The 11,656-nt window shown below is 60.2% G+C and overlaps 1 protein-coding gene across 1 annotated transcript in view; it reads left to right on the top strand.

Annotated features, from left to right (window-relative positions):
* TSPAN1 (tetraspanin 1) overlaps positions 1 to 11,511 on the top strand; it is a 17,086-nt gene extending 5,575 nt beyond the window's left edge. Inside the window, exons 2-8 of the mRNA XM_085308107.1 lie at positions 5,436 to 5,500; positions 7,898 to 8,104; positions 8,505 to 8,579; positions 9,328 to 9,426; positions 9,690 to 9,827; positions 10,158 to 10,241; positions 10,650 to 11,511. Of these exons, the coding sequence (XP_085164233.1) occupies positions 5,436 to 5,500; positions 7,898 to 8,104; positions 8,505 to 8,579; positions 9,328 to 9,426; positions 9,690 to 9,827; positions 10,158 to 10,241; positions 10,650 to 10,703 (722 nt within the window). The 3' untranslated portion in view covers positions 10,704 to 11,511. The remainder of the gene's footprint in view (positions 1 to 5,435; positions 5,501 to 7,897; positions 8,105 to 8,504; positions 8,580 to 9,327; positions 9,427 to 9,689; positions 9,828 to 10,157; positions 10,242 to 10,649) is intronic.
* The last annotated feature ends 145 nt before the right edge of the window (positions 11,512 to 11,656 follow it).

Genomic DNA, 11,656 nt, shown 5'->3' with positions numbered 1-11,656 from the left:
CCAAAAAACGCCCCCCCGCCTGGGCTCCCGCACAGCCGCCGGCTCCCCCGCCTGACGGGGCTGCGGGGGTGCTGGGTGGGGGCGGCGGCGTGCAGCAGCCCCCCCCCCGGTGCCCCCTCCTCGCTGAGCCGGGCGAGGAGAAAATCCGCATCGTCCGAGCGGGAGCTGCCGCTTCTTGAACAGCGAGGAGGCCGCGGTTGAACCCGCCCGGGCGCGGCGGAGCTGCCAAGCGCTCGGGTGCTCGTGGGGCGCCGAGGCGCTGGGGGCGATGCTCCCGGAGGCACAGGCTTTGGGGCTTTTCTCYTAAATCCTTGCTCCTCACGCTGCCTCCTCTGAACCGGCAGCTGCTCCGCGTCTTTGCTGCAGGTTGGGCATCCTAAAAATAGATGGTACCTAAAACACGAGCTCGGGGAAATGCTCTCTGGCTGGATCCAGGCCAGGGCTGGAGCAGCAGCCTGGGGGGCTGCGGCAGCCGGGAGCCCGGAGCTCTCCTCCCGCGCGGCCCGGCCTCCCCCAGCCCCGGCAGCACCGCAGGGCCGGGCCGGGCCTCCGTGCTGTAGGCCGGGCGGAGGAGCGGGGTCGGGGCTGGGTTTTTGGGGCGACGCGGGTGCAGCCGGGAAGGGGCACAGAGGAGCCRGGCCGGGTGCTCTGCTCCAGAGCGGTGGCACCCCAGGAGCTGGAAAAGGGCAAGTCCAGGGCTGGCTGCTCACCCGGGGGCTGGGAAATTTGGGGAAACTGCGGCTGGGCGCCGGGCAAAGCGAGGCAGGAGGCGTACGGCCCTTCTTGGCCATCGTTTTGGCAAACTGCTCCCAGGAGCAGTGCAGCCCGGACTCGCCGTGCCAGGGGATTTGGCTGCAGCTGCATTCGCTGGGGCGTTGCGCTGCCCTTGCAGCCCTCCGGTCCTCTCCCAGCCCGGATCCCGGCGACAGCTGCCGGGGCCGGCGCTGAAAGGGCTTTTTCTCCTCTCCCGCGTGCCTCTCCTGCTGGCACGGCGGCGCTGCCGCAGCTGCCGGGCCGGGGCTGCAGGCGTTCCTGCCTCCTGCACGGCTGCAAGCCGCCCCGGTTTGCCCGGCGCTGGGACACGCCGAGCACGGATGTAACACTGTTTTGCATTTCTCCTGGAAGCAAACGCTCAGCCCGACCTGTTTGCAGCATCCCTTGGGCTGCCGCGTGGTTTCACGTCCCCGGGCTGGCGCCTGCCCTGCCGCAGCCGGCTGCGCTCCCGGCCGGCCGCGAGCCCCGGCCCTGCTCCGCATCCGGCACACGGAGGAGCCGCCTGCCGTGCCCTCGTTAGCTCCAGATCATTCCTCATTTGCTTAATGAGCAGAGATCCTTGAAACGAAAGATTAGCCCTCGACTTGACTGGCTTCTGCTTCTCCGCGGGGGAAACGTCTCAGCAGGACTCGAGCGTGACGGCTCCCGGCGTCCCCCCTTTGAGCGTGACGGCGATCCCGGGCCGGCGGCGGGACGGGGCGAGCGGGGAAAGGCGGCCGTCACCGGCGCGCCGGCTGCGCGGGGCCGCTGGGCCCTGGGATCCCCGAGGGGGATCCTGGCCGCCGGGATCCCGGCTGCGGGGCCTCGCTCGCGCTTCCCGGCAGCGGCAGCCGGGAGTAAATAGAGCATAAAGAGCGCAGAGACACGCAGCTGTTTGCACACCCGGCTGGGAGAAGCGAGGCTGCAAAAATGGGCTGAGCCTTCCCCACCTGGTAAAATTAAAGAGAAACGAGGTTTCATTTCCACCGACATTTTGCACTTGGCTTTTTCGGTTCATTCCTGCTTCGGAAGGGGCCGTATTCTGTTTTTGCTTCCCTTCTGGGGAGCGAGCAGCRGTCCCACGAGTGGGGAAAGCCCCCCGCGAGTCTCCGGTGCCGGCAGAGGCCCCTGGGGCTGCCCGTGCCGGCAGGATGCGCCGGCGGCGAAGACAGACGAGGTCTCGAGCGAGGAAACCTCCCRCAAAGCGGGGTTGTCCTGACGTGACCCCGCGGCGCAGCCTTGCTCGGCCCCTGTCGCCGGTGCGGCTCAGGTTTACAGCAGCTGGCACCTCTACACGGCTCCTGCTAATTAATTTGGGAGGGATTTATCCAGCTTGGACACATGCAAGCGCAAGAAAATGAGAGCTGGAGAGGGGCTGGCAGCTGGCCACCCCCGGCTAGCAGGGGCAGATGTGCTGTGAGCCGGCGAACGTGCCCACGTAGACGCGTGCGAAGAAACTGAGCCTGGTACTCTGCTGGGGAAGTGTCAGCAACCAACCCCCTCATTAACGGCGTGCTTAAAACACAGCCTCGAGCACCGGCMCGGTGGAAACGGGCTACGCGAGGTGCCGGGCTGGGTCCTTGCCCCGAGCGGCTCAGCGTCTCCCYGCACGCCGGCGAGATGCCCACACTCTCCCGTTGTCCTGATCTCTATTCCGACCTGTTCACGGCATAGATCCACTTTTGGGGGCAGCTCCTCTGTTTGGACTCGAGTTGTATTTTTGCACACAACCGTGGAAATCGGGAGAAATTCTCCCGAAGCTGTAGCCAGGGGCCATGGGGAAATCTGTTTGGTTTCATGCCCCTGTTCCTCCCAGAGCTGAGTGAAATCAGCAGTTTCTCCGGTTCTCTGGCCAAAACGCTCTGAGTTTTGTTTATTTTAGATAGGGCTGTGGTTTGCTTAGGCTGAGGATGTCCTTTCAAAGCTGAAAACTGAAATCTGTCACTGTCAAGAGGTCAAAAACTTTTGGCTCCTCTAGATACTTATTTCTGTTCTATTTAAGCAGGAAAAAGAAAACACGGATGAATTTGATGCAAAGTGCATTAACTTTGATTTGCAAATCTAAAGCCTGTTCATCTCCAATGTGTTGCCCTGGGACACACGACCCAGGGTGTCGCTGCCCACCGGTCACCCTCCAAGCGACACGGTGCCGGCCTGGATGCTGGCTGGTTGGCCCGGCAGATGTTTCCAGCCCAAAGCACGTGTGCGGATGCCCACTGCAGAGGGATCACCCAGCTGGGGCCCCTCGAGGGCCCAGGGAGCCCGGGCTGCCTGCGGGCCTGGCTCACAGCTACCCTGGGTCAGCCCTGCTCGGGGGTTTTCTCTGCTGCTTCCACTTCTCTGCTGTTTCTAGCTGCAGATGACAAAGGTTTGAGGAAAGACAGGTTCGATATCCTATGTTTTACAGAGAGGGGAAACTGAGGCACAGGCGGGCATCCCATGTGTCCAGCTCCCTGGATGGGATGAACAGAAGCAAGTTTTCCACGTTGCCCTGCTCAAGCCAAGGCTGAGATGGTTCTTGCTCAAGGACGGGATAGGAAACCTGCAATAAGCCCGTGTGTTAAACCCTGCAGCGGGGCCGGGGCCTCACGCCCTTGCAGTGGGCCCCTCTCCCCCCCCCCGCCCCGAGATGCCAAGGCCCATTGCAGCAAGGCCTGGCTATCAGCAGGCTGGAAATTCAGTGCTTCCTCCCCACAACGCATCCCCCATGCACCCCAGGGCTGTTCTTGGGTGTTCTCYGTGCGAGAGGAGCTTGTCTTCAGCTTAACGCTTGCCACAGAACTGGAGGTCCGGGACATCCAGATCCCATCTCAGGCAAAATGCGAGTATGAACTCCTGAGACAGACTGTCGGGAAGTGGTGGAGAAAGAACAGGGGAGATGAGAAGCAAGCAGGAAAGAGAAGAAAACAAGGGAGAGCCTGGGTGAGCACAGCATGGTGTCCTGGGGAGGACCAGAGAGGGAAGATGCTGGGTGCAAAGGCTGGAAGAGGCATGATGCACCTGGGTGACTCATGCACCTGGGCTGCAGACTGAGTTGGTGAATAAGCACCAGAGAAAGCAGGATCCTTTCCCCAATATCTCCTCCTCCAGTTTTTGACTGGCTGGAGAGATGGAAATAGGCAAGGATGATGTCAGTGATGGGGTTCAGATTTAGGGTGAGAAACCCGGGCACAGCACCGTTCAACAGTGCAAGYCCTTGCTGCAGGCTGCCATGGAGCCTACAAGATTACGTGGCTGCAAAAAGCAACCAGAGATGTTCCTTGAAGGAAAGCCTGTGGAGGGCTGTTCCACGGAGGCACCACGGCGTGGAGTCTGGCAGAGAAGCCGCCACTAAACGCGCGCCTTGCTCCTGCGCTCTTCCCAGGCAGCGGCTGGTGGCCAGCGCAGGAGACAASCTGGGCTCGCCGGGCCTTTGGGCTGACCACGTGGAGCCCCTTTTGCGCTGGTGGGGGAGATAGGGCCACGGCACTGCACCCCTGCTGCCTGCGCTTCGGGGCGGCGGCGAGACGCGGGGCCCGGGGCTCGGCACGCAGCCGGGCGGCCGGGTGCGCAGCCGGGGCAGCGTGGCCGGCGCGGGGGGACGCGTGGGAACGCCGCCCGGCCCGTTCTGCYGCAACCAGAGCGGACATCCTGGAGAGCCAGAAAATCCACCCCCGGCTCCCTCGTTGGGCTTGGACGGGGATGGAAACCGGGAGCAGCCAGAACTAACCAGCCTCCAGGGTTAGGTGCTGGGGAGCGCAGCCGAGCCGCCCCCAGCTCATCCTTTTAGTTTCCTGGTGGCTAAACTGGTGAGCTCGCCTGGCCCCAGGGCCGGGGGCGTCGGTGCCCTCCGGCGTCGCCCGCTTCGCTGCGGCAGAGCCGCGCTGCCTCCGCGCCGTCGTGCTCCCCCAAGCCGCTCCCCAAGGCGGGTGGGAGAGGCGTCCCCGGGCGCCCCGCCGCCTCCCGCGCCGCCGGGCAGAGCGCGGCCGTGCCGGCGCCGGCTCCAGCCGGGGATGCAGGTGGGGGCACGGCCGTGGGCGTCGCGAGGACCCTGGGCGCGAGGCACCCCGGCCGGATGGCGGCTCGCGGCAGCCGTGGTGGTGGCGGAGGCCACTGGGAGGAGGGCGGCAGGACAGGACATCCACCGCGCCAAGAGGCCACGGCGATGGGCGCAGGTGGCAGCACCTTGCTCTGGCCTTTCGGGCGGGTGGCTTTTGGCACMAGAGGGCAGCAAGCTACCAGGCACCCAGCGTGGCCGGGTTGCTTTGCCACCCCCACARGGGGTGGCCCGTGCGGGTGGCTGGGTGCAGCCCGGCCGGGGCCAGGCCCAGCGCTTTCTCCATTGGAGGAGGCGGCTGCCACTTAGGGCCCTCACCTGCTTAAAGGGTGGGGAGGTGCTGCAGGTGCTGCAGAGGAGTTGAGCAGGTTGGGCTGAGTTTCTGAAGGAGCTGCTCTCTGCTAAGGTAGGTTGTTGGGTGCTGGGCTTTGGGAAGGGGGCACCTGTGGGTGCACTCTGAGGAGCTTCCTTGCTGTGGGAGGTGRCTCTGCTCTGCTTCCCTGGAGCTGCCTCTTGCTGTGAGGTGGCTCTCTGGCTCAGTTTGCTCTCCTGAAGCTCCCTTTGGAGAGGGGTGGGTGACCTTTGGGTGTTGTGGGCTCAGCTGGGGTTTGGGCTCTTTCTGATCATCTCTCTGTGCTCTCCCCAGGTGCAAGGATGGGGTTCTTCACATTTATCAAGGTCATGATGATCCTCTTCAACCTGACCATATTTGTAAGTGCTCTTGAGGGCTCTGCTTAACTGGGGGGTGGCCCTCCTCTGCCTGAGGGTGAGGTGACCTTGGTGGGTCCCCTCTGAACCACCCTGTCAAACTGGGGAAGTGGGATGTGAGCAGTGGCCCCCTGGGGGGAGGCTGTGTGGTGTATGGGGTGGCTGGAGCTGGATGGCATCAACTTCCTGCCCCCCTGTGCTTCCCCCTAGAAGGATTTGGTGCTGTGAGCAGGTGGATGCTGGTGGGATTTCTATTCCTGGGACCCTGTTGGGTACAAGACTTGATGGCTGCCTGGCTTTAGCTGGGAGCTCTGCCATGTAATGGGGCTGGACAGCCTGAGCTGGGCACAGTGAAGCCTGGGGCTGGTGGGGATCTTGCCTAGTGCCTGCTTTGGGTGTGGTGGCCAAAGTTCAGAGCAAGATGAAGTGAGGGACTGKTACTGGGTACTGGAGATAGGGACATGCATAGCTGATGTAATAGCCACTCCCAGTGCAAAGGTCTGGCTGGAGGTACTGGGTGTTGCACACCCTGGAAAGGGCCACTTGCAGGTTCCTACTGGTGGGTTCCCATCTCTCCAGGGGAGTAGGCTGTGTGGCAGGAACTGGGGGTGTTGGGGCTCCTGGGAGTATGTACACCTGGGGACAGTAGCAGAGGTCCCTTATAGCGGCTTTGACTTTGGAGAATAAGTCCACCTGGAAGAGGGTGGACTGACCTCTCCTTGGAAAGGGAGGAGAGGGAAGCAAAGCCCACAAACTCAAAATATTCCCTTCTTAAAGCCTGTGCCCTGTTGGGCACTGGCAGGGAAGGCCTGAGCCTGGCCAAGGGCAGGGCGTCCCTGGGTGGAAATGGCCTTGAGCTGATCTTGTGAGGAGTGTAGGAGTTGAGTAATACCTGGCCCCAGTGAGTGGGAGGCTTCCTGCAGGCAGAGGCGCTCACGTCCCTGGGCAGCGTGATGGTTCCCAGCGTATGAGCTGGCCGCATGAGCCCCCCAGAGCTGGGGTGTGGCTGGTGGTGCCACTGACTTGGCTGCCCCACACAGGGGCTGCTGCAGTCCCACTGGCCCCAAAACTATTTGCCCTGGGGAAGGGAGCAGCTGCAATGCTACAGCCTGGAGAATGTCCTGCTGGTGTTTTGAGAGTGACCTGTCTGGCCACCCGGTAGCCAATAGCACCCTGAGCTGACCCTGTGATAGGGAGGGTGCCTGGCTGACCAAGTCTTGCATTGCATGGAGAAAACTTGAGGAGCAGATACCTGTGCCTTGCCTCCCCCGTGCTGTGTTTGAGAGCCGGGCTGGGTTGGCGAGTGGGGCTGTCCCTTCCCAGGAGCTCCTGGCTCCTTTTCTGCCCAAGCGCTGTATAAATAGCAGTTTGCTGGTGTGGGGGGTAGCTGGGTTTGCTTCCCCCCATGCTCCCAAATCCTTTATCTTGGGCTTATAGTGATGAAACGATTGGGGATGTGGCAGTGATGCTGAGCAGGATCTCCATCTGCCTTCCTTGGGGGGCAGTCAGTGAGACTGCTGTGGTTGTTCCCTCTCCTCRTGGCCCTGGCCTGGCTGGAGGTGCTTACTGTGATCTGAACAAAATTGGGGGAGGGAGAGAGAGAGGAAAGAAGTGGTATATGGGTGCAGGCCTTGTACCTCCTTGCTGGGTGGTGTTGCCAGGAGCACTGAGCCTCTGCAGTGCCTTGGGCAGAGCCAGGATCTTGCCCCACATGTGGAAACAGGGCCTAGGTGGCCTCAGGGGCTAGGTCTGAGAGGGCATGGTGGTCAGACTGGGTTTGGGGTGGCAGCATGTRGCTAATGGGGAGAAGGTGCAACAGGGTATGAGGTGCACTGAAGTCTCCTGAGATCTGTCAAAGTCCTGCCCTGCTCCTCCTTGCTTCTGAAGGACTGAGCTCAGGGCTTGGTTGTCCCCTTCTTCCAACTCCAATTCTAGGGCAATTGGAGTTGAATCTTGCATGCCCCATCCTAAGGCCTTTCCCCATTCCTCAGGGACATGGGGACACAGGGCAGCTGGCTTCTGTGCTGAACTGAGGACTTGTAACCCTGCAGAGCAGGGTTGGCCCTGCCCTGGTAACACTGCTGGCAGACCTATACCTGAGGTGGCCTCCTGGGCTTTTGGGGAATAGGGGGATCCTGGGTAGGGAATGAGCTGTAGGGATTTTGGGGGGAAGAGGGGAGGTCTCTGTCTCCACTCCAGCCRGTGGCTGGCCTTGCTGCATCCCTAGGTTATGCTGGACAGCTAACGCTGCCTTCAAGCTGCAGCTGGGTGCCCCAGGAGAGGCTGAGATCTGCCAAAAATCAATGGAGGAAACAGCTTTCTTCCTTGAGTGATAAGTCTTCTGCTCTCTAGCTGTCCCTCTTAGGTTGTCTGTGAACTAACATGTCTCCTCTCCCACAGCTCGGTGGCGGAGCTCTCCTAGGAGTAGGAATCTGGGTCATAGTGGATGGAAAGTCCTTCTTCAACATATTTGGGGCRCTTTCCGCTAGCGTCCTGCAGGTTGTGAACGTGAGCTACTTCCTCATCGTCATTGGTGCCATCCTGCTGGTGATTGGCTTCCTGGGGTGCTGTGGGGCCCAGAAGGAGAGCAAGTGTCTCCTGATGATGGTAAGGATATGACTAGGCTCAGCAATGCTTTATTTCCTTATCAAGCCTCACCTGACCTGGGTTTCTGGTTTGGGGGGAAGGGGGGGGCTGGAGGGTTACACTTCTCCATGGAGATGTCATTTCTGGGTTCTCTTTGTGGCAGAAGCTGTTGCTGAGCAAAAGTTTCCCTAAAAAGATTCTTGGAGGATGTCCAGAGAGGCCATCCCCCTGCAGGTGCAGAGCTTGAGGTGACCCCAAAGTCATGCTGCTTCTGTCTCTGGAGCAGAGCTGAAGGCCACAAAACAGCTTTGAGCCCTGAATGAGGGTTGGGTAGGCCTTTGGGAAGTACATGAGTGCAGCAGGTCAGGCTGGGGGCTTGTGGACTGTGGCCACTGTTGACCTCCCTCCTCTTCTTTCCTAGTTCTTCACAGTGTTGCTGATCATCTTCATAGCTGAAGTTGCTGCTGCTGTGGTGGCTCTTGTCTACACTGGTGTTGTGAGTGGCGTGTCTGAGTCTTGGGGCTGGGTTAATTTGGGACCCATCTTATCCCCTTGGGATGCCTYTGTTAAAATGCTGGGGGCTGTGCGCTTTTCAGCCCTGGCCTAACAGCACACAACTCTCTAGACTACCCATGAAAGCCAAGCGCATGTGTGTCCTGTGTCTTGAGCTTGTGTTAGCCTGACTTGTTGTCAGTTTGTCGCTTGGATCATGCACAGAAAGCAGGACTTCTCATCACACCAAAGAAGTGAGGGCAATATACAAATTTGGCTTTTTACACATCAGTCCAGCACCAGCTAAGGCTTAACATCTCTCCCCCTTGCTGAGGGTAAGAAGTCCCAGTAAGAGGAGTACTGAAAGAGGAAGTGCTTCATGCTGAGCAAACTCAACTCTTTGTTAGACCCTGGAGAACCCATCCAGGTAGAGAGGTGACTACTTCAACACCAACACACTTCACCTCATTAGGCACCAGAGAAGCCAACCACAAGGCAGATGTTGTTAGGCAACCTGGCTCCCTCGATTACGGTGCTGATCGAGTGACTCACTTGTCATAAATAGCCTTGCTGCTATGTAGTACAGGTGTGGGGAAGGTGTTGAGCTGTCCCTGGGCTGCAGGGTTATGGAGYAAGGGGCTCCTGACCTTGCCATGTCTGATCTATCCTGCCCTTGCAAGCTGGGACCTGAGATGGGCACAATGTTCCCCAGAACAGTCTTGGATGGTGTTTTTTTCCACCTCTTCTCCCAGGCAGAAACGCTGCTGACGGCCACAGTGACTCCCCTGCTGAAGGCCAAGTTTGGGAAGGAGCCAGGCCTCACACAGATATGGAATGTCACCATGAATGAGGTATACTGAGCTGTGGGTCCTCCTGAGATGCTCCTAGTAGTGGCCTGGTGGCATGCATCTCATGGGTTTGGTGGGATGGGGATGTGGCCCTGGTCCCAGGTGTGCTCTGRGATGCTCTCCCCAGACTCTCTCCCTGCCCATGAGGGACTGGGCTGGGGTACCTGATGGGGGTGGGAGGAGTGGGGAGTCCTGAGTGTGGTGTGCTCCCAGGGGAATATACTCCAGTGCTGTGGGCTCTTTTTCACCTTTTCTCTCCCCTCTAGCTCCATTGCTGTGGCTTGAATAACTACACAGACCTCACAGACTCCCCTTGGCTTGTGGAACACAAAACTTACCCTGTGCCCTGCTGCTCTGGAAAACAACCGTGCACTGAAGTCCTTGCTAACGAAAGTCTCGTTCCGGTATGAATGCATGAGCAGCACTTAACGTCTAGCAGAGCTTGTTTGGGGTGCGCTCAGGTATGGGAAGGAGGGATCATCCTGGAGCTGAGTGGGGAGGTGTGAACTCGGACACCTCTCCGCCTCTTCGGGGCTTGTTTTTCTTTGATCTGAGAAGTGGCTGAGATGAGCTGCCCTGTGAAGCCCCAAGCTCTCCCCTTGCCCATGAGGGACTGGGCTAGGGTACCTAGTGGGGGTGGGAGGAGTGGGGAATCATGTGTGGTGTGCTCCCAGGGGGATATACTCCAGTGCTGTGGGCTCCTTGCTTGTCCTAACCAGCTCTACTTCCTGCAGGGTTGTTTCGAACAGCTCCTGACTGAGATCAAGAAGAACGCAGGAGTGGTGGGTGGAGTGGCAGCTGGCATTGCTGCGTTGGAGGTGTGTGCCCAAGCATCAATGCTTTAACACCTTGTATCTTGATGAGGAGCAGGGCTAGGGCTGGCCTGGGTGGCTGATGGGTCTAGAGGGTGCTGGAGTGGCCCTGTGAACCACCACAGGTCCCATGGTGGCTACCAAGCCTTCCTCTGCAGGCTCACCTGGCTCTTCCTCCTTGGGGGTGCTGGGGATGATGCTGTGGGCTGTGACCTGAGCCTATTCCTACCCCTCAACCAGCCTCAGTCCCCTGCAAGGGGGGCTTTTAAGCAAGAGGGAGGAAGGAGCGGAGATGAGGGCTGGGTGCCAGCACTTGGTGCCAAAGCTCAGGCTGTGGGGGTTAGGCTGACRTGTGCCCCACAGGGCAGTGGGGAGGGCTAGGAGGGGAGCTGACTTGCCTCCCRCCGCCCGCAGATCGCATCGATGACGGTCGCCATGTACCTGTACTGCCGCCTGGATGAGAAGTGACCCCGCAGGGGAGATCGGCCCGCCGGGACGTGCCTGCAGCGTGCGGTGCTCCCCGGGGGGCCCCGGTCGCTCCCCGGGCCTGATGCTGTCCTGCGCACTGTGATTTATAGTTGTGTTTTGATCTACTGAGCTGGGATCTGTAGAGTTCATATGTATATTTTTGTACTGATAYGGCACAATGCATCTGTACATAGAGATTTTTTTTTTTTTTGAAGTGGAAAAAGTGGCTTCACCTGTTTGGCTGATGCCTGGCAAAGAGCAGGGCTGCTGGCAGCACTGAGGCTCAGCGAGCCCCTGTGCTGCCTCCAAGCCCAGCTGGGTGGGGGCCCTCTCCCACGCTGCCACTGCTGCTGTGTCCCTGAGCCGCGGGGGCAGGGACCTGGCCCCTCGGGCCGGGCCAGCCCGTGATCCTGAGCCCTGCGGTGATCCCTGCTGCAGGGGATGTGGAGGCTGGGGCCAGCCCTGCCCCTGGACCCAGGGGGCTGTTGTAGGTGCCACCTGTGCCCTCAGCTGGGGCTGGGGCAGCCCCACGCGGGGCCCCAGGCTGTCCCTACGTGSTCCCCTGGAAGGGGTTGGGGCTGGTCTCTGATGTACAACCCTGCAGGTCCCTGCTCCCCTGGGCTGTCATCAGCCCCAGGCAGCCCAGTACTGTGCTGTGACTTCTTTTGTGTAGCAGAAGCCCTCTGGCAGACCATCTCCAAGCTGTAGTGACGAGGGGGAAAAATTGTTCAACCTGGATCTAAGTTATTTTTCTGGAGCTGAYCTCTCATAGTTCCCAAATGACATCAATAAATACCTCTGACTGTGACTCCTGCTGCGGGGTGTGTGTTGGGGCTCTGGGGGCTGCCTTGCCTGCACCTGGGGGGCTCTGGGGGTCCTGGGTTCATGTGGGGTGGGCTGGAGCAGGGGGAACACCTGCATGAGCCCTGTTGCTGCATGATGTTATACCCTCC

Source organism: Rhea americana, unplaced genomic scaffold, assembly GCF_003343005.1.
Source record: "Rhea americana isolate MKP2758 unplaced genomic scaffold, rheAme1 scaffold_27, whole genome shotgun sequence".
Lineage (NCBI taxonomy): Eukaryota > Metazoa > Chordata > Aves > Rheiformes > Rheidae > Rhea > Rhea americana.
The sequence above is the reverse complement of the archived record's forward strand: the minus strand, read 5'-3'. Positions and strand labels throughout refer to the sequence as shown.